The 23,713-nt window shown below is 38.3% G+C and overlaps 1 protein-coding gene across 1 annotated transcript in view; it reads left to right on the top strand.

Moving 5' to 3' along the window:
* The window catches only part of ephb2b (eph receptor B2b), a 132,504-nt gene that overhangs the window by 95,661 nt on the left and 13,130 nt on the right, over window positions 1–23,713 (top strand). Inside the window, exons 6-13 of the mRNA XM_057361897.1 lie at window positions 10,932–11,056; window positions 12,634–12,796; window positions 15,357–15,465; window positions 15,691–15,755; window positions 18,058–18,180; window positions 18,280–18,527; window positions 23,058–23,273; window positions 23,355–23,504. Coding sequence (XP_057217880.1) covers window positions 10,932–11,056; window positions 12,634–12,796; window positions 15,357–15,465; window positions 15,691–15,755; window positions 18,058–18,180; window positions 18,280–18,527; window positions 23,058–23,273; window positions 23,355–23,504 — 1,199 coding nt within the window. The remainder of the gene's footprint in view (window positions 1–10,931; window positions 11,057–12,633; window positions 12,797–15,356; window positions 15,466–15,690; window positions 15,756–18,057; window positions 18,181–18,279; window positions 18,528–23,057; window positions 23,274–23,354; window positions 23,505–23,713) is intronic.

Below are 23,713 nucleotides of genomic sequence, written 5' to 3' on the forward strand. Positions count from 1 at the left end.
TAGACTGCCAAGGCACAAGAACTCAACAAACAAATCACAATGAACCAGCACAGGACAGAAAACACAAGGGCATTATAAAGGGATCAAATCAAGAGAGGAACAGGTGCAGGGTATGAAATCATTAAACCGCAATAATGAGGAAACGAGAGGGCGGGAACAGAGACGAGACTAGAGAGAGTGTATGGCAAGCCATAAGGGCCAAAAATGCCTCTCTCCACATTAAACATGAGGTTCTGTCATGATTCTGCCTCCTCATGTCATGTCTTTCTTGGTCTGGTGGCAGAACCATGACACATACCATTAAATGAAGTATTCCTCTTTTTAATACATTTTGAAATAAACAATGGTTTCAAAACTAAGAAATATGAAGGGTAAACGACCTTATTCAAACCAAATTCACAGGCAAAATAATACAACTAACAATGTGTTTACCCCGTTGTGTACAAACAGCCTAATGGTAATGTCAACAATAAATGTTTCAATCAAATAGCAAACCAATATATCTTTATGGCGATCAAGCGTGCCTCATACCTTTAGCACTGACAAATAATGTATTTGCAATTAATTCAGTGCCATTTCTGGGAAGAAGCTTACCGTACGCTTCCACTGCATCCGTCCAATGCCACTCGCAACACCAACGTTATTGCTTTTGCCCTGCAGTTATTTATCCGCTGGACTCTGCCGGGACTTTATTTAAATAAATAAATGCACAACTAACGTTAGTGGAAATTCAAGTGAGGTGTGCTCTACTTTATGCAGCGCTGCGCAGAATGAACGGCCTATGACATCAAAGATTTCGCCTTTTTTCTATTTTGTTTAGTGTGTTTCCAGTCTATCACACTTTTTGAGTGTAACAGTTGTTGTCCATCACCACTTCACAGCAAACTCCTGGCAACATTAGCTCCTGGCCATTCGTTTTCTGTGTGAGAGTCTGGCACGGCCAGATAAACGGCCGACCCATATGCTGTTTCCGTCTGCCAGTTAACTCCGTACTCCATTGCGTCAATACAGCATTATATGCTGCATCTACTGTTTGTTTATCCATTTCATTAGCCCAAGGTGAGCGGTACCACATGTGTCAGGCTTTGCTTAATACCTGAGGAAATGAATTGGTTCCTTATCAGATGGGGGAATCATTGTATGAGTGAATTACATTATGCAGAGTTGGGTCTGGTAATCTGGCTCGGGCGCTGTCGGGCGCTGGTGGAAGATTTATTACTTAATTATCTTCAGAATTGCTTTGGCGAACTCCTGTCGGGCCACCAGAGACAGTGATGCCACCGGCAGACTCTGGAGGAAGTGGTGATACAGAGCCAGATGATTCTATTGCTGTGTAATTGAGAAGTGCACATTTGTCTTGTACCGTTTTGACCTTATTGCTGAGTGAGACAGGCATTTCAGTATTCAATAAGGGCTTGGTTCAGTGAAGCTTTCGTATAGATGTAGGATTGGCACCTGTAATTCCAATAAGCTAGCCTTTAAAGAATAGTTTAGTTTACTTACACATATGCCATTTGAAACGTGTATGGGTGTATAGATTCCTTATAGAAAATTCTCCTTTTGTCTTCCACACTAAAAACAGGGTGGAATGACCCGAGGATGAGTAACTAATGACAAAATCTTTTATTTTTGGGTAACCTTTAAAGCAGGCTGTATGCTTCTCCACCTCAGACAAGGATCTTTCTCTGACGAGGCTGCCCTTTTCATGCCTTGCATAACAAGTATATCTGCTGGCAAGGAGGTGGCCGGTGTGGGATCACTGTGACAGAAGGTGGCAGAGAGGGCACATATGGAAGGTGCCAGGTGGGGTCAGGGGGCAGGCGGGCAGGAGACTGTGCTGGACACCTGGAGCACTGGCAAAGTCCAGAGTCACAGCTCTGTCCAGTCGCGTCCTGTTGCATGCTAATCATGCCAGGTGTCATTGGAGGAAAGTTAGGGATGTTTAATTTGCATTAGCCAGGGAAAAAGCCCTAATAAGTATGCAGGACAAGTTGCAGGAGCTGTTGACTATGCAGTGACCAATGCATAAAATATGCATTTCATTATGAATGTGTACAGAAAAAAAAACTACAAAATAAATGTATGTGCACTTGTGGTTGTGAGTTGAGATCTTTGAAACCTTGCAAATTAGGTAGCGCTTTGATGGTGGGAAACGTTTTGCTCATACATAAAACAACAGATAATATGATTTAGGATTCTGTGTATAAATCACCGTCTTTTCATCACAGGCAATGATATGAAGAATGGTTTATTTGGCTCTAATGATCCTGAATTAACATATTACAGCAGTGACAGGTGCAAAAGGTCAATTAGACAAGTTGATATATTTCTGAAAACTGAGAAGTTAATAGTGTTGTCCTAAAGTCTTCAAAAGAACAGAAAAGCATAAACAAATATCACCAATGAAATTTGAATGGAACAACTATTTGATATGACCCCTGAATTCATTGAATATCCAACAAAGGCCATCTGCTTCATTGCCTTTACATATTTTGCATTTTTACTCTTTGTTTACGTCAAGGTCAAAATATCAGACTGCAATCTGCGTTGTGGTTGTAGGTCACTTAATAACAACTGTACATAAAGATTCCTTTACGCTTTTTATTTTGTTTTTAAATTCTATATTTGACAATATCTATATGTTGTTTTAAAATATTCATAATAGTTTTTTTTATTTCGATATATTGCTTAGAAAATATTATAAGCCCTAATTGTCCCATTTGTGTTTTAGAAAGTAGATGCTCTGTCAGGTGTGGGTTTAACATTAAAAATCAGTAGATTTTGGCCATGTAATTGGTTCTAGCTCAAACAACTCAAAGTTAAAATTTAAGCTTAAATATATGCCATTGTGTTTTCTTATTCCAATTTATCCTCTAACCTAATAATTATACAGTAGTTGAACTTTGAACGTTTATTAAAGATGATATCTTAATGTACCATGCAGATCATATGCAAATGGAAATGTGTTATAAATGTTTTACCCTCTAGGGATCTTAGTGGGAGTATTTTTCTCACAGGCAAGTTCTACACTGATGTTAAAAGAGCTCCTGACTGTAAAAATAATATATTTTTTTATATGCGGCTTTATATAATTTCATCTGATGAGGAGGCATTAGTTAATCACTTCCTTAGTGCAAAACTGTGTTTCCTGTGCTGCTATTCAGCACCCTGTCTAGTTCATGTATAATTGTTGTGTATTTTTTTAATGGGGACATTTTATTGCTGCTTTGTTAAAAGTGACTAAAATCTAATTTAGTAAATTGTAGACAATGTGTTATGAGCTGGGTGTTTTTAATGAATTTGAAGTTATTATTAAAAGTAAGATTTTTAACTTTTTATTGTCCACAATCTCTTTTCAAAAGATTGTAAATTTCAACCACTGAAACAAAGTCCCGAAGTTCTACAAAACTAAACATGAGCGTGGAGATCAGTGCAGACGTATACATTACTCTGTTCTTATATTTACTAGCTGAAAACGTCTTTGGCTATTAAATGGTTATTTATTAGAGCAGTAAAGGGCTTGCATGGAACGTCTGTGATTAGCCGACTGTCTTGACCCAAATAAGTCATGGCAGGGTAACAGAATCGTGAGAGCGAGTACATTTGGCCTTCTTACTGTTAACAGAAAGAACATCAGTTGAACAGGTCTGGTTGCTTTGTTTATATGTAATGTGCCAGGAGACCTCTGGTTGTCTGTGGTTATGATCATAAGCTCTATCAGATGCTCTCCAACATACACCGTACTCGCAAATGAAACATCCATAGATACGAAAGAAGAAACGCTAATGCATTTCATTGGGCGGAAGCCATTTTTTAAACTTACTCGAGGGTTCTCTAAACACCACAGCAGCAAAACGGTGCCGAGGGTTTCAGCTTAGGCTCAAAAGTTCCGTAAGTGTCTGCAATCTTCTTAAGTCTCTGAAGTGCCTATTTCTGCATTAGTTTATGCTGTGTATATGAGTACATTAATGCTTCAATCTTTTCCAGTGTAGATTTTTTAAAACTTTGATGAACTGAATTAGGGTGCAATGCTTTACAACGCTGGAAACTCTGCGGAGACGTAAAACCCTCAATCCAATGCAGATGGGAAATAGGGACGCCTGCCAGACGCACTGTTTCTCTCTGCACTTTTTGTTTTAGCCCTACACCATGCTCAAAGCACATGCAAATATAGCGAGTTCTTCTTTTCTGCCTCTCTCTGGATGTTAGTCTCGTAAACGGAGAATACTCGCAGAGTAGAAGCACAGCAGCTGCTGTCGGATTGTACCGAGAAATGCTTTCCATGGGAGCCATAACGGGGGCTCTAGGATTTGACGGGTGTGGACGAAATTTATAAGCGCTGACCTGCCAGGCCTGCTTCTACCGACCTTACCAAATCACTGCATCACTCTTCTACACCACAAACCAGCTCCAAATGAGATCCACATGCCTTCAAAACCTATTATATAGAGCCGCATTGGAGGGCCAATGAGATCCAGAGAACGTTTCGCATCAGCCAGTGGCTTTTATATGATGATTAAGCCCAGCTTTTGATTACACATTCTTGAGCCTTTGAGTCAACATCTCTTGAAGATAGAAGTGATAATTAGAGACAGGATAACAGTGAGAAAGCAAGAATCGGAAAGAATGGATTCTGGGCTGTGATTTGTGTAGTGACACGTGTGATGTATTCACTTTTTCCTCTTGCAATAAATATTCATACCATCAAGTATTCGGTAGCTTTAAATGCACTGATCAGCTGATTTGGACTTTTCACAGCCTGTTCGCTTTATTGTTTTGGGCGGGATCAGATCTAGAATGTAATAGCTCAAATGCATTCATTTATTAGCTTTAATTTGGATCTGAGCTCTCGATTTTGTGTGTGTGTGTGTGTTTGAATGACCAATGCCCTATTAAACGCCAATAAACTTCCTGTGTACACCCTCTGTATTACATATTGACCTTTTAGACATTCAAGCTTGCTAAATGTAGTCCAAAAACAGGCCCTGAATTATGTTCTTTACAACAGCTATTGCGAAATTATTGTGGCCCACCCCATCTAAAATCTATTCTAATCTATTTATATGATCCAATATTTCCTGTCTCTGAACGGTTTGCATATGTGTATAAGATCATCATTATTCCATTCATCTTCTAAACCATTTCAAACAGAACCATCCCATCTGCTAGTTTTCTTTAGCACAGATATGCAAATGTTATCTGTTCCTCATGCATATGTTTTCTACACCTCACGCACAGAGACCATGTGTGGCATGTACTGTGATGGTTCCAATGTGTCCGAGCACTCCGTCTGCCAGGAAAAAGTTAAGCACCTACGCTTGTAGATAAATAGTCCTCATCAGCTGTACCAAAGAGAGCAATTGTGTGGAAACTACAAAAGTAGAACATTTTACTAGCTGTGATAATCATGTTCGCTCCAAATGCGAGTGCACTTTATTCACTAAGAGGGAATAGAAACGACATAATCGCTTTAAGTTGTCACTTTCTTCCCACGTTGCCTTTTTTGTTTGTCGTAAAATGCACCCTTGTGTTCTAGGAAAGGGATGAAGTCAAGACAGCATTGGTCTGCACATATTGAGGGATCCAACCAATAAGAGCTCTCAGATTAACTAAATCAATGTTTGTCCTTTGGTTGCCCGTTGTCTGCGCTGCATGGTTTATAAGTAATCTTGCAACAACATTTTAGAAAGAAACTGTAGTTGAATTGTTAGTAGTGTATTCTGCTTTTGTTTCATGCCTCATTTGTCTCTCTGACAATATTGTGCAGAAACAAATACTTTTTAAAGTTCACAGCATTGATTTTATGCCAAAAGATCAACCCAACATGTAGGGTGCTTTACAAGTGGTGGCATTCAACAATATTTATGGACAGATCAAGCATACTTTAACTCAAATGGGCAAATATACCAGTACAAATGATGTAGATGAAATATTAATACAATATGCAAGAAAAAGTAATTTACTTGAATTATTTATGCCACAATGCATGCTGGGAACTACAGTCCTTCAGCATACAAACATCAAAGCACAAATGGTCTCCTTAAGGCTGAAGTAAGTGGTATTGACAAGGACATTTCTGTAAAGCCCACCATATTTCTGTTGTCCACTGCTTTTATGATTTCTGGCCTCAGTACTGTTCTAGTTATTTTCTGTGACAGACATCTGTCATCCCAGCACCCGAAAAGCATCTTTTAGTAATCATAAAACCTCAACAATCTGCCTTCTCAGTTTTCTCCCATGAGCATATGTTCACCCCTATGAGCTACAGTGCATTTTGTTTGCATTAGCCCAGATTGGATTACCAGCGACAGCAGCGTAGGCCGACGTTATGTAAATGCAGTAAATAAAGCGCATGTGTCAGACTTTAAATATATGTATTTATGTATAATGAGATGCTTGCATGCTTCCCCGATGAGCAAGCCTGACTTTTGGCCTTATTAGTCTTCTCTTGATACTGCTTACAAACATGAAGGTTGACAGGATGCTGCCGCTCGCTTGCCGTTTAGTACACAGCACTGGGTTGGACTGAGCATGGCGGAACATACCGATGGAGGATTCACAAGCCCACCCGTAGCGCTCTTAGCCCCGAGAAGCCGTTCATTATCCGCTGACATATATTTATTAACAGGCAGGGAAAATAAGACTGTAGTCTTGATTTAAAATGTAGTAAGCTGCCTTTCAGCCTGCTACCTACAGAGACAGCTGCATTAAGGTAGTATCCAGGGTTGCCAAGTCTGCGGTTTTCCTTGTTTTTAAACAAGTTGCTGCAAGTTCCTTTTATTCTACAAGTTAAAAATGGATGGATTTTGTGGAGGTCATTAGGGTCATTGATTGTAAGAACAGGACTTATGATTATCTTTTAAATAATCTTTTGTTTATGGTTAGTTTTAAATAGTGTTTTTCAAAAATAAATTGTTTGTAATGTATAAAACTGTAAAATGTGTATTATTAGTTGCATATTGTGAAATATTTGGCATTGGGCTAGTTTTAAGATAGTTTTGCTTGGCCTTTGGGCTATTTTTATTACGCAGATCTGGCAACCCTGCATGTATACTTTATGGGGCAGTTTCCCGGACAGGCCTTAAGTCTAGTCCCAGACTAATTTAAATGTTAAGAGGTGACTTGATCAAAAACAACTTGTACTGACATATCTTAAAATATATCAGTGAGATGGTTTTGTCTCCAGATGCACACCAGTAATGTTTTTTGTAAAGTATGTTTTTTAAAAAGACTTAAATATCCTAATTTAACTAAGGCCTAGTCCTGTTTTAAGGTAATCCCTGTCTGGGAAACCGCCCCTATAAGTAACACATGGAGCTCTCTACATACAGATAGTATCAAGTCATAATTGTATTCAATAGTTTCAATAAATTCAACATAATATATAGTATAATCTTAGCTTGTTAATACGTTAATGGCGTTGTACTCTAATAAGCATAAAAACTTTGGTGAAATAGTATTTTTTAACCGAACTATTGCTATTTCTGTTATTTATTTTTTACAGAGCTTTGCAAAATGCTTTGGCTTTTTACACAAATGTAATAGCAAATTCGGTTAAAACAAGGTACATTTGGAAAATTCAAAGATGCCTTTGTATCAGGAGCACAGCTTTAATACCTTACAAGGCCGCCTCTATAGCTTGTTAAAGGGGTCACATGACACAGCAAAAATGAATATTACTTATATTTTAGATGTAATGCAATACACGATTTAAGGTTCAAAAACGCTGTATTTTCCATATACCGTGCATGTTTGTATCTCCTTTTTGTCTCGCCTCTCTGAAACGCGCAGATTTTTGACAAAGCTCATCGCTCTGAAAAGCGAGGTGTGCTATGATTGGCCAGTTAACCAGTGCGTAGTGATTGGTCGAATACTGCAAGCGTGTGACAGAAATGTAACGCCTCTTACCATATTTGGAACATCAGGTTCCAAAGCAATTGTAGTGACAGGTACACCCACCTTACTTCCGTATACATTTGGGTGGTCTTAGTCAAATCATACCACGAACTGACGTGGATTTGTGGGTGTGTGGTTACACGAGGTGTTTCAGGCAGGTCTGGGTCTTTTAGATAGAATGCATCTTTTGTTCCGACACTTTAATATTTGCAACTTTACGTCACTAATACACAGTGTTGGGAGTAATGCGTTACAAAAGTAATGCGTTACAGTAACGTATTACTTTTTGCTGTAACGCAGTAGTGTAAGGCATTACTAATCAATTTTCAGTAATATTTTACTCGGTAACACTTGCGTCACAACAAACTTTTCGCCTGCGAGACATTAACAAATCAAAAATCCCGCAAGTAAGGACGCGAGTGGTGTCATTCATCTCCCTCTGGCTGGTGGAACTTTGTATTTTGTATTGTAACGCGGCATGATTTCAGCTTCTGAGCTAAAGGTCCGAGGCTATTGGCCCCGCCCGGTTCGCTGAAAGCCCTAGCGCCAGTGTTGCCAGGGTCTCGGTTTTCCCGCACAATTGGGCTACTTTGAAAATGCAGTTGCGGGGAAAATTATGGAGCCGCGGGTTGCGGGTTTTTGGGCTATTTCATAATGTACTGCGGCCGCCAAAATGTTTATTTATATAGGATAAATGTTAATTGATGAGATTCTTAATGTGTATTCATACTCCGATGAATACCTGGCAACTCCAGGACCGGCCCGTTCTCTAAAGTGTGGGGAACAAGCGTCTGACAGGCAGGCTACAGTACAGGGAGGGACGCGGGAGCTCAGCTCAACCAAAGAGGAAAATATAGCGGTGGTATTAGACAATGCATCCGAATGATGTTTTTACCAATGTTTCGTACTAAGGTGCATGTCACGTTACACAATGAAAGAAATCACGCTGATGATTCTTCCGGCTGCCAAATATCACGTTTGAGCAGTGCTATACGCAGTCTAGAACAACTAAAACATTGACGTGCTTGTACACATTATACATATGCAATAAATTTAACCATGCTTATTTCTTAAGCAAGTTTTTGCATGTCTTACGAAGAGAAAACACGTTTCTCGTCCATTTCCGTGCGTGGCCTCGAGCACACAAGGGATCACTCCACCCAAAAATATAAATTCTGTTATGGATTACTCACCCTCTAGTTGTTCCAAACCTGTATAAATTTCTTTGTTCGGTTGAACACAAAGATATTTGGTAGAATGTTAGCAACTGAAAATTCTTTGGCTTCATTGACTTCCATAGCAGAAAAAATGATAATGGTACTCAAAGGTGACCCAGAATTGTTTGCTTTCCTAAATCTCCCAAAATCTGCTCAAGTGAGTTCAACAGAACAAAAAATATATACAATACCTAGGAAACCATTCAGATAAGTAAATATAGCAATAAATATAACCCTAATTTTAGTATTTGTGCTATTGTGCTACTATTTTGCCAATCAACCTCCTTATTAGACTGCATGGATGGGCAGTGTTTCAAATACATCCATTTGAAATACAAAATACTATTATTTTGTAATATTATTTTGTATTTAAATGCATTTAATCTTAGTATTTTTTTGTATTTATTTTTGTATAGCCTAGTTAATTCAAGAAATCAACAGGCTAATAAAGAGGTTGATTGGCATAAAGTATTTTGTATTTTGAAAATACAAAAATACAAAGACATTTTGTCATTTTTGAATGTTAAGTTCTACTTCTGTAGTTATTTTGGGGAAAGTAACTAAAAAGTAATACAGGAGTCATGTAACGTATTACAATTCTGAGACAGTAATATTGCAAGGTAAGGGATTACTTTTAAATAACAGTAACAAGTAATCTGTAATGTATTACAGTTTGGACTAACTGCTAATACATGCATGGGCAATTATAACACACCAAAGACACAGAAAAATACGTATTCACGCCATATGACCCCTTTAAGCACGATTGCCTGCGTTTCCAGATAAGTACATTTGGATAAATGAATGCTGGTTGGTCATAGGCCACAGGGTAGACACACTGCTGAAAATGAACAGCGCTGCTCAAAGCTGGATCCCCAAACTCCTTTATCACCTGTGCGTCTGATACAGATTTACAACTCGTTCTGGGCTCACGAGAGCTGGAAATAAGCACACAAATAAAGCCACTTAAGCTCTCCTTCAACCCTGGAGGCTGTAGCCTCAAACTGATAGCAGCGTCGAGCTTTCCCACCGAGTGGCTTTTCCGTAGAGAGGTGCGTGCCGGAGGAGAGGGTCTGTGTCTTTACAGGCCTGAGCCCTGGAGACGGCAAGAGCCATAAATCTCGGCCTCTCTGAACTCCAAGCAACTCCAAATGTGTTCTCTTGCATTTCCATTCAGCCTGACCCAGTATGCCACGCTCTAATGCTTAATGGCTATTAGGAACACTCCAAGCTTCTAATTCAGTAATTAACGGGAGGAACTTGCTTTTGTGTGCCATTCAGGTTGGACAAGTCCAACACAACAGAAACACTAATATATGGTTCGGCACTCTTTCCTCTGTAATTACTAAGCATTCTGATAAAGAAACTCTATAATTCACATCCTCAACGATACAAAAAGCCAGTTGTGTTCAGCTTGTGGTTTTTGTATCGCACCTGGTTTTATTTGTTTTCAACACACCACAAAATTAGTCCGCCTTCCTTTTCAGGAGGATATAACAGGGGAAGAGATTTCAGGCTAGATTACATTGTGTTGAGGAACCATGACCAATGAAAAAGACGCAGAAACGGAGTCGGGACTGGAAATTCCCTGTTGCCACCTTGTTTGTGTGGTTTGGCCTGGTGCAATTTACACATCGTCACATCTGTATAATCACACAGCAGAATCTGTGCTTTAATGCGCCTGTCACTATAAATAAAACGTGTTTGAGTTATTCCACGACTTCTGTTTTGCATCATTGTTCTGTGATCTGGTTAAGGGACAATGTTAGTATGACCACTGTAAGTAAGAACATGTCTCTCTGTCTGCATTTTTTCCAGCTCCTTCTGCGGTATCTATAATGCACCAGGTCAGTCGTACGGTCGACAGCATCACTCTCTCCTGGTCGCAGCCAGACCAGCCAAATGGAGTCATACTCGACTATGAGCTGCAGTATTATGAAAAGGTATCACACACAAACACTTTGATAAATACGTAATGTGTTTGACTTTTTATTGCATTATATTAACTTGTTGTTAAATATAATATTGTTGATATGTATATATATATATATATATATATAGTTTTATATGTTTAATATTTATAAACAAATATAAATTACTTTTATAAATAAATGTATATCATATACAATTATAAATGAATTGGTGTTATGGAAATTAATATGTAATTAAAATATTATAATTGTCAGATTTTAATTAAAGCTGCCGTATGGAACTTTTTGTTAAAAAAAATGTTATTAACTGCATGAAAATCTACTTATCCTGATATGCAACGGTAAGCTTAAAATAAATATATAATAATTATAAAAATAATGAAATAATGATTTTTAAGTTTTAAAAAACAGGTACATTTTAGTGGGAAATGTAAGTTTGATGTCTTTTGACTTTAACCCACATAATATAAGTAAAGATATTAGCATTTATATGTTTTAACAGAGCTGGTTATATAGAGGCAAAGGTTATGAATATTCAAAATAAATATTTGAGCCAATTTTATTTTTCATATATATTTTTAAATTAATATTTTGATGATAGTGGATTACATGTAATATAAAAGCTTCCTTAGAGAATGACTGCTGGTTTACTGTTTAATTGAGGGTTTTGACAGCTGTCGGACATGAATACTGAACTCCTGTTCCGCAGAGCGTGATTACAATCACAGCTTGTTGTGGTCTGATCTGGATACCAGTGGCTAAAATAACAGATTTCACTGTAATAAAAAATCTGTTTTGGTTACAGATTCCTCTCTGTCAGCGCAATCCTCGGAAGACACACACGCGCTAACTTCTTCTCGAGCAACACACACACCTGTAGAGTTTGCCGATATTGTTACCGTCTACTTCTGTTTAGCTCACGTTGTGTTGCTGGTTGACACACAAAATAACCGCATCCTAAGATTCAGGGTCACAAAGTTCAGCACACATTGTTTGACAGATACTTTCTGCCTTTTCTCTTTGTTTGTAACGCACGCACACAGGCTGACAGTCCCCAGGGTTCTGCTCCTGCTCTTACTCTTTCCTCAGTATAATTCCTTTCTCAGAGAAGCGCCTGTCAAAACAGTCTTCTCAGACAACAGCAAAGCTCACATCACAGAGCTCAGAAATAGAGCTGACAGAAAAAAGCAGAGCACTCGTACTATCACACGCACGCGTGCAGTCCTACATTCTCTCTTTCTTCTTCGCTTACACAAACAGACACTCGAGAGAGAGTCGCGACAACGGCCACGGCTTCCCGGCGAGACTAATGAATCGTGGCTGGCCTGAAAGTGTCACCCTCCGTTCCTCTGCGTGGCACACTCAAATCCAGTTCTCCTGATGGTGTTTGATGAGATAGATAGCCCTGTTAAAAGCCACATGTACCTGATATGCACTTCTAACTCTTCCATTCAGTCTCCTAGCATGAGGCTAGATGAAATATTGTGACAAGCGCTAATGGTTTTGTAGAATTAATGAGTTTTCAGGTACAGATGGAGGTTTTTTTTTCATTTTTCTCCATGTAATTTCTTTCCTGTCTCTTGCTGCAGGACCAGACGGAACATAATTCTTCCATAGTAAAAAGTCAAACCAACACCGCAGTCATACGCGGCCTCAAACCAGGAGGCATCTACGTGTTCCAGGTCCGAGCACGTACAGTGGCAGGGTTCGGACGCTACAGCGGCAAGATGTACTTTCAGACCATGACCGAAGGTGAATATCTGTTTGAAGTAATAACAAAACAATGGCTTGTAACCTTTTTAAATTTGGTAAGATTTTACTTAAACATTCATGCTTATTGAAGTTCATTTATTAAAAACCTTAAGATTTGTGTCATTGTAAATATGTTAGTTTTCAAGCAATCTTTATGTTTGTTTAGTACACAAAAAATATCCTTTAGTAAGTATACATTAAATAAACAAAATGTTACTTTTAGTATCATTTAATTTTTTTTAACTATGTACAAAAATATTGAATTAAATGTTGAAATATTGAATGGCCTTACTTTTTTTAAAGCGTATGACATATATTTATTAAATATATTTATTTAATGACATGCTGAGTTGCAGTGTAATAATAAAAATCATTGATCCATGTATGACAGTATGAATGCTTATATCTTTGTCAATATTTTGGAGCGCATTAGTTTATACACAGCATTAGGACTAACATATTCATACCAAAAGCCAAAAAACTTGTGATGTCATGGGGCTTTTAAAGTAAACTACATTCTTAAAGCAGTTTATCTTCTAATTTAATCATCTACTCTAATCATGCAAACGTTTTGTCCTCCACTTTCATCATTTAGTCTTTGTACTCGTATCACAGATTTCTGCAGGGCCCGGGGAAGTAAGCCAGGCTTACTGGACTAGGGATGGGCATTTTTCAATCATTTCATATTCAAATATTTGAGCTCATAAAAAACGAATATTCGTTTATTTAAATTAAGTTAATAATGACGTAATTTTTGTTTTTATTTAGTCACAATTTCACATCAAGCTTACAATTATCTTTAAATATTCATAACGCATTAATATTATATCCTGTATATAGGTTTTTTAATGTTGAAAAAATTAGCACGGAAAAAAACCTGCCAGGAAAGGTATAATACAAAAAGAAAACATACAAAACAAAATGCAATGTATACTGACAGTCTATGATATATGGTTATATGGAACATTATACATGTTCTTGATAAGAAAAACAAGCATATAGGCCTATTTTACTCTGGTGAAAGTTCCTCAGCCGGTTAACAAGCCGACAGGAGAAAACGCGCTGCTCTTCTAACTCCCTGTAACAAAACCCAGATATGACAAGAATATCTGGCCCTATTTGAACTTCTTAGAAGGAAAATTCGGGCTTTTAGGTATGGAAAAAGGTACCAGTCATATGCTAATGCCAAATTCATTAACATTAGTTGCAGTGAAATTTACATTTTCATGTTTCAAGTTGTTGAAATTAGCATTACTTTATATATTTTTAACGAACAAATATAAATTTACAAAGAACAACTGCTCCGAATAAGTTATTTATATAAGATACGTTTAATATCACGTTGGTATTTTTATACTTAACGTAAGTAATGTTAGCTAATTCTGTGGCTCACCAGTTTTGAAACATTTTAATATGGTGATGTGAACCGAGCATAACATCTGGTGTTTAAACTTAAAATATTTAAGCTAGCTCGCGATCTGAGTGATCAAAGATTTAGGAACACATACAAATGATATTTTATATTTTCTGTATATTATAAAATCATTACAGAAGAAGTGAATACATTAAGTTAAATAAGACATGACAGCTCTAGGGTCTTCTGTAACGGTAACTTAACCCTGTGGTGAAACAGTTTTTATTCTTATGAAAGATACGAATATTCGAATAGCATTTTTTAATTTTAGAATAGTTATCGCGGATCGAATATTCGAACATTCGTGCACATCCCTATTCCGGACAGGACTAATGATAGGGCTTCTGCCTGACTCGTGCCTGCTTGCTCTTTAAGCAGCTTATTATGATCACAGAGTAAAGTCAGATTAAATCTGATCTATTCTCCCGAGCTCTCGCTTGCCATGATGGGAGACGGCAACTCTGCCAGGTGATCCAAACATGAATGTGTCATACCAGCATCTTCTGGGATTTCAAAACAGAAAGTTACAGTGCCGTCGAATTCACACGAGACTTGAAGTTCTGTTTTTTGTTTACTTGCTACATCAGTCTATGTGACGTCTAAGTGTGTTTAAAATGAAAATTTAGTAAAATGCTGTCTGGGACTATGTTGGCAGCATATTTATCCTCTGTAGGGTTGCAGCAAATAGCCCAGGGGTTATGTCTGCGTTTGGAAAGCATAGTCTTTAATTATAAAAGACAAGGAGAGAGACGAAATGGTAGGTAGAATGAAATTAAAAGAAGGGGAAAAATCCCCAGGCCTTCTTCACATCCCAGTGCATCTGTCTCGCACAGACACACACCACCCAACACATTTCCTCCATCTTCTGTCCATATGCTGCTCGAGCTGAGCTGTATGGCCCCATCTGCCCTCAAGGTATCTCACACAGGGCTTCCTGTCCCCGATTCCCCGCTGTGAAAACGGAAAAGTGGGGGTCTCTCACCTGTGTAGATGTAGACTGCGGGGCTCCACACACCTCTTTCTCCTCATAGTTTGAACTTGCTTCAGGCTACATCAGTTTTACAGACGGTCTGCTGGGCTTTGTCGGGAAGTGCTAACTCTTGGATGTGCGTGTGTGTGTGTGTGTGTGTGTGTGTGTGTATACAGCGGAGTACAACACTAGCATTCAAGAGAAACTGCCTCTCATCATCGGCTCGGCGGCGGCTGGTTTGGTCTTCCTCATTGCAGTGGTGGTCATCATCATTGTCTGCAACCGGTGAGTTCTGCTCAAATCCTCACACTGTTTTAAACACATTAGCGTAGCTTTTCCTTTAATTGTATCATTAGCATGGGTATGGCAACTGCTTTAAGTCCGCTTTGCTTCATTAGCGGACATTTACAGCAGAGCTTGTAAAATATTTAGCAGGGACCAAGTGCTGTTTTCATGGCTTTTGCACCTTTTTCAAAGCACCACTTGAGCTGTTTGCCTTTGTTCCAGCAGACGCGGGTTCGAGAGAGCGGATTCAGAATACACAGACAAGTTGCAACACTACACCAGCGGCCACAGTGAGTATTAAGCCCATAGCGTTGATAGACACACACCATGTATGCATTTCATACCGTTGACCTGAAACAGGCATACAAATACACGTTTTAATCTGTTTTTAATGTGCGACTTCGTATAGCTCACATTTAACTCTCACGTGTGCAGTATGCAGCAAACATTTCCAAAAATCTAAAAAAAATCTGTGAACACGCCGTCTGAGGCTGCAAGTACACACACTCGTTCCCCGTCTCTCCTTACACACACCTCCATTTATATCTTTCTCTCTCATCTTCTCACACACACCTTTGTTGGACATTCCCCTCTCCTCCACGCTACAACATTCATCTGTGAAATATTAATCCCACAGCTTCCTTCAAAATCCCATCAGAGAGTGCTTTAGCTACTTCCCCTTGAAGCTGGTTCTTTGTTCTTTTTCTGGATATATGCCGTTTGTTTATTTTCCCATGAAAGCAAATTTTGCTAAAAAAAAGCTGTGAACCAGGTGTTTCAAAGTTAGTAAGATCCATTAAAGATTTGTCACAAAAAGAGCAATGCTTTAGTAAATACCATTTTAGCCTCGGAGTGCTGTTCCATTTATAGAAATAAATCTTTAAGATTCTCTGGAGGCAATCATTTGAAGCTAAGCGCTCGCTCTCTCTGTAAGAGCTTATAGTTCATCTGTCTCTTACTCTCTCTGCTGAATATAAATGGTTTAGCACTTTTCCTCAAGTTTAATTTTTCATTGCCCTTCTTTATCAATTGTAACAGCTTTCACTCGATGTAGTCAGTACAGGAGTGCTGTAAATGCTCTGTTTATTAAAGTCATTTGTGGGAGAGTGTGGGGCCAGTAAAACCTGGAAAGGTCAGAATTCATCCATTAGTGGCTAAGAGCTGAAAATGCTTTAATTGCCACGTTCTTACGATTTCTATTGTGTTTCTGCTTCCTGTGTCTTGTTCACTGTCTCTTTGTTTCTGCTTTATAGTTTCTTAGTCTTAAAGGGATAGTTCACTCTAAAATTACAATTGTGCAATCATTTATTCCAAATCTGTTTGGCATTTCTTTATCCATGTATCCGTGTGCATTTTTATCCAAATGTATCTTGTCTACTCTTGGCCTAATATATAAAAATAGATAAATGTGATTTTTAGGATTCTTTTAGAAATTGAAGAAAATTAAACAAAATGAAAGAAGTTCTATTCTTTTCTGAGCTTTTATTGGCTGCACTTTATTCTTTATTATATAGATACATTATATAAAAATGTTTATATTAGTTTATATATACTGTATGTATATACTGTATATACAGTATATAACACACACACACACACACGTCTGGTTTACTATCTCTGTGGGGACAGTCCATGGGCGTAATGAGTTGTATACTGTACAAACTGTATATTCTATCCCCTAACCCAACCCCTAAACCTAAAGATCATAGAAAACTTTTTGCATTTTTAGATTTAAAAAAAATATCGTTCTGTACAATTTATACGCTTTTTTGCCAGTGGGGACCTCAATTTTGGTCCCCACGGTGACACGAGTCCCCATGTGTTGGTGTGCATTCAGGTTTAGGTCCCCACCGGGATATACAAACATGAAAACACACACACACGCACACACACACACAGACACACACATACTTTATAACACAGAAAAGGGTTGTACAGCTCAAAAGAACATTTTCCACCAAGGCACATGCAGTATATTTTGACATTCACAAATCGTTCTATGTTGGACGTCATTCACTTATCTGACTCTATTTATCTTCTCATTGTCTTCTGAGAGAACACATTCATCAATTCCAAAAACGTCTGCAAGTTACATCTCCTCTTAAGAAAAATCGTCTATAGCTGCATGGAAACACCATGTCCATTATAATGCCTTCATATAGATTTGGAGCCAAGAGGCCGACTAATCGGATTTAATGCAGAAATGACTTCAGTCCTCACATACTTAAAGTTCACCTTAAGCCAATTTACCTGCTATCAAAAGCCATTTGATTGGCAGGAATGGAAAGGGCTGATATGGTCTCCATCAGGGACTATGATACCCTGGAGATGATACATACATTAAAACGCCTTATCTTATTCCCGAGAACACTGCTTCACTCCACTGACTTCAGATTCACTCTACTGACTGCATGAGCTGTTCCAATGTCACGCTACTGGAAAGGCAGACGTTCCCAGAATTCACACAGCCACATTACATAGCATTTATATTTCAATCTACATTTACAGTGACTCTTCTGATCTACATATAACTTCTAATAAAATAGTGTTTGTCAATTACACTTTGTTGTTTATAAATATAATTTTTTATAGTGTCACCAGGAATGAAGATCTACATCGATCCATTTACCTACGAGGACCCCAATGAAGCTGTGAGAGAGTTTGCTAAAGAGATCGACATCTCCTGTGTGAAGATCGAGCAAGTCATCGGAGCAGGTAGTTTACTATCAAACCTCCTGACCTCAAACAGCGATTATTCTTTACAAAATGTAACTTGTCTACTCTTGGCCTTAAATGATATATTGCTCTCCACAGGGGAGTTTGGAGAGGTGTGCAGTGGAAACCTAAAGCTCCCGGGAAAAAGGGAAATGTTCGTGGCCATCAAAACACTTAAGTCGGGGTATACAGACAAGCAGAGGCGGGACTTCCTGAGCGAGGCGAGCATCATGGGGCAGTTTGATCACCCAAATGTCATCCATCTGGAGGGAGTGGTGACCAAGAGCAGCCCTGTCATGATCATCACTGAGTTTATGGAGAATGGCTCATTGGACTCTTTTCTCAGGGTGAGCACATAAATATATCCTTGATGTGATAATCCATACCTCAGATGAGTACTGGATAAATGGGGAAATCATGAAGACAAGATGCACTGGGATGACTCCAATAGATTGAAATAAATTAGTGGTGTCCGATACGCAAATTAATCATCAGTTTCTACTGTAAAACAAAAATGTTTGGGAGTAAAACTGTGATAAACAGCAAGCATTTAATTGTACTTAATACAAAAAATCGTGTAAAAAATTAATAGACAACTGTAAACACATTTGAGCAATGACTTCTCATCACTAAATATGTGAACCAGTTTGTCAAACCGCTTCATTAAAATGAATCATCCGAACGAACCAAATGACAACTTCCCATCGCTTAAAGGTCCAATGAAATACTGAAATAGGAGGATCTATTGACATAAATGCAATACAATATACATAACTATGTCTTCAGAGGTGTTTAAAGACCTTGCATAATGAAGCGTTATGTTTTTCTTACCTTAGAATGAACTATTTCTATCTACATACACCGCAAGTCCCCTTACATTGAGTTCGCCATGTTGTTTCTACAGTAGCCCTAAACGGACAAACTGCTCTACAGAGCGCGTTTCGTAAATAAGTTTTATGTTGTAAAATGTGATGACATCTTAGTTCTGTGTCAGCCACCGTAGTGCTTGGAAAGGGAGGGGTGGAGTGAGCCGTTGGTTGCAATTCACAACCTCACCACTAGATGCCACAAAATTTCATATACTGCACCTTTAAACACACACATCAGTTGTATAATTGTCCTTTAAATTCCGATTGATTTGCAGTGCAAATCTTTCATCAGCAGGTGCGCATGCATCCATCAGGGTCTCTATAATACCCAGCCACCCCCTGCAGCAAACATCTACTCTCAGTATTGATTCTAGCTGTAATTTTGTTATATTAAGCTCAATATTCTTCCATTTATCTCTACGGGTCACCACACTAACGTTTGCTTTAAGACGGTCTCTTTGAGAAAAAAAGCATCCCGAATCGTCATTCAGTGGTTATTCATGCCCTCATTTCAAATCGGTCACGTTTTCTCAGCCTCCCTCTCTGCATTACATGCATCCGATGAACGCCACGTCTCATGAAAACATGGACGGTGCGAGCCTCTGACGTAGAATACAGATGATCTGAAAACTGTCCTCAGAATATAATCTGCATTTGAAAATGTCACGGATTTGAATTCCTAGTGTGAGGAGTCTGTTGTTCCTTGTAACGGCTTCCCCACAGACATGTCCAAATGATTACTTGAGACACGGAATCGGACAAATCCCCATTTATAGAACCGGCAGGGGGATGAGACAGATGAGTGGCATGCGTCCGTTTGATTTCAGCGCGGAGCTGATGTGAGCAAAACAGACATCGGGAAGCCTTCACTAATTGGTCTCACTGTGTGTTCGAAGTTGCTCAAAAAGTGTCTTTAATTTATGTAAATATCTAATCTTTAGGGAAGGAATGATTTATTTTGCTCATTAATAAGACTTTGCCTCTGATCCGTCATGAGAGAGAACTTATTTTATTCTGGACATGTGTGCTTTTCGAGGTGTCAAGCGCAGGAAGTGTAATTATGTGAAACGGGAAACCTCTGAGATTATGGTGTTTAAATGAAGGCGAGTAAACAGGAACCAAACGACTCGCCATTTGTTAGACATTCAAACCAAATTTATTTCTTCCCACCACAATCAGATCCAGCTCTCGCTGGAGTCTATAATTGTGAGGTTCTGATGTTTTTTTAGCTGTTTGGCGAGGCAGTTGGTTCGCTCGTGTTTATACTTGCACCCTGCGACGGAGGGCACATGCAATGCCATGTCATTTCCTAATTTTGCATGAATAAGTGAGTGAGGTCTGGTAATAAAAGTAAAAATGGCTTATTTTGTTTTGCAGTACCTTTTGAACTCTGTAACTTTAAAAACTAACGGATATGCTTGTGTTGCAATTCAAGGCAATGCTTTTATAAAACCTCAAAAGGATGGAAATAAAGAGCTTACTAATTTGTTGCTTAGTGTGGGATTTAGAGTTTTCAATATTGTGGTAAAAACCTTCTTAAATATTTGATTTACTTAATTTGTTTAATGAAAATGCATTGCCTGATTCAAATGACTGATCCTCTGTAATGCAATTCTTATTAAAAATAATAATTAGAAATAGCAATAAGTTTCAATCACTACCTCGATTCCCAGGGAATTCATGGAACTTAAATGCACTATAAGTCACTTTACATAAAAAAATGTCTGCAAAATGCATATACAGTATATAAAAAACGTTAGAATGAAGCGGAGCAGATTCATTCTGTTATGTAAGACCAGCTAATGTCATTTGCTCTCATAATGTCAAGCCGAGGTGAGAGAGCTTTGATACGTGTCAGATCTTTGTTCAGGCAGACAATGGTGTTATTTCTGCATGTCTCTGACTTCCCTGCACAGACTGTCATACGTTTCTGACAAAACGCTGAAAACAACACGCCTATGTTTTGGCACCTCACTATGACACCCGAAGACAATATTCTGTTAGTGCAGGAATACTGATGGAGCTCTAATACAGAACCTGTATGTGGGGAGAGCGAGAGAGACCTAACGCCAACCCGTCTAGAATTTTTTCCTTTTACTGATGCAGCTTTCAACATGGTTTTGTGAAGGATTAAGCAGCGAAGAGTGCAAGAGAAAGAGGGATTCAAAAAGACATGCGAAATAAAACTTTCAGACGTATCCGAGAAAAGTCAAAGTGAAAAGCCGAGCCCAGCAGAACCGACGTGTCTGAGAAGAAACGGCATGAATAGAATAATTCATGTATTATTGGAAAAGACTGCAGATCCAAATAACTTCAGGCGAAGAATCCCTTCAATTAAACTATAGGCAAACACTGTGAGCAGATTAGAGTGCCGGGCTGTATTTGTGAAGGATTTTAGCTTTATGAATAATGGATGGAGCTTAATTGCTGTGGAGGGTGAGGAGAAGTTCGATGAAGGTGGCTTAATGTGGGGAGGGTTTGAGCATGACTCACACTTCTGAGTTGGGAGCCAAAAGTAGTGACACTACTAACATTACATTACAGTATGTGACGGTAGCTCAGCAGTAAAATTAATTCCCTTTTGTTTTCATTTTTATACATTCGATATGATGCACAATCAGGGTTCATGAATACGACTGTATCACAATATTTTCAGCTGAAATTTAGATTATTCCAAAACAACTTTTTCAATCCCTCATTTTTTAAATTTAATTAATTTAACAGATTTATTTCCAAAACATTAACAATTTTCAATCCCATATAATAAATATAATATAATTTTTCTTTCTTTTCTTTTTTTCTTTAATTTAACAGATTTATTTCCAAAACATTAACCATTTTCAATTTTAATATCATATAATAAAATATGAGATTGAAAGTTGTTAATGTTTTGGATATAAATATGTTAAATTAAATAAATTATGAATAAATTATAATTTTATTATATTTTAATATATATGGGAATTAAAATTGTTAATGTTTTGGAAATATAAGTCAAATTTAATAAATAAAAAATATAATATAGTTATGTAATTATTTTATTATTATGTGTTTCATGACATTTTATACGTTTCAAAAACTACGAACATCAAGGTATTCCCAACACTTATTCACATAAGTAACAGTTCGTGTACAGAGAATGAAGATGTCTCTTCGTCTGCCATCCAGTGCCGTTCGTTTCTCCCCATTTGACACGTGTGTGTCTGTCCACACTCCGCCTGCTGCGCTCCCGTCCTCTGATCAGAAGCTGCAGGCTGCGTGCCTCATTGCTGTCTGTGGAGGGTCTGCAGATGGAAACAGCTGCAGACACAGCTGGGACGGGACAGAAACTGACGGACCTCCTCGTGCGCAGAGGGCTTTCTGACCACCATGGTCAACAGCTGCAAGATTTACTACGGCCTTGCATTGATCATTAAATCTCTGATCTAGCATAAACTTTACCAATCCTCACCAAAATGTTTGCATAGTCATCCCAGTCCAGACTCGACTGCATTGTTTTAGTCTTTAAACCAGGGACTCTAAATCAAACTAGACTTTATCCGACTTGGCAGAGTAGACATTAACCAAGTTTCCACAGCTTCACTCCTGCCTTGTTGGTGTTGTACATGATTTACAGAAAAGAAAAAGGTGTTATCTCTGTACTGTGAATGTGCAAAAGTGCATATTGTGAGTTGTTTGAGCGGGCTTTCTTAAAGGGATGGTTCACCATACAAACAAAATCTCATATAAATTCCCATTACTTACAGTATTCAACCTCATGTCATTACGAACCTGTATGACTTTCTTCTGCAGAACACAAAAGAAGATATTTTGAAGAATGTGACATTTCTCAAAATATCTTATTTTGTGCTCTACGTAAGAAAGAGTCTCAAACATTTTTTGAACAACATGAGGGTGAATAAATGATGACAGAATGTTTATTTTTGGATGAACTATTCCTATAAGAAAGTATAATCTGCTATGACTAGTTCCATCCTGACCCATCTCTGTACTGTATTTGTTTTTCAGCAAAACGATGGTCAATTCACTGTCATTCAGCTGGTGGGCATGTTACGTGGAATCGCCTCTGGAATGAAATATCTGGCAGACATGAATTACGTGCATCGTGACCTGGCTGCCCGTAACATTTTAGTTAACAGCAACCTTGTGTGCAAAGTGTCCGATTTCGGCCTCTCGCGCTTCTTGGAAGACGACACATCTGACCCCACGTACACCAGCGCTCTGGTAATAAATGTTTCTTTATGCTGATTTATAACATTTATGCAGACTTTTAGTTTACTTTCCCTTTGATTTCGGTTTATGCAGGGTGGGAAGATTCCTATTCGATGGACAGCCCCAGAGGCCATCCAATACAGGAAGTTTACTTCTGCTAGTGACGTATGGAGCTACGGAATTGTCATGTGGGAAGTGATGTCATATGGAGAGCGGCCGTATTGGGACATGACCAATCAAGACGTATGTATCTCATCACACACATTAGCCATTCATTTGTTAGATTTACACTTTGCATTTATGCTTTTATCCAAAAGCGCATTCACTTTACAATGTGTTCCCTGAATTGAAACACAATTCTCTACCAACTGAGCTACAGGAACAACTTGATTTAAAACGTGTAGTTAAATATTTGAATTCATTTGACTTTTTTTACATTCTTTCTACATCTG

This window comes from Triplophysa rosa, linkage group LG20, assembly GCF_024868665.1.
Source record: "Triplophysa rosa linkage group LG20, Trosa_1v2, whole genome shotgun sequence".
Lineage (NCBI taxonomy): Eukaryota > Metazoa > Chordata > Actinopteri > Cypriniformes > Nemacheilidae > Triplophysa > Triplophysa rosa.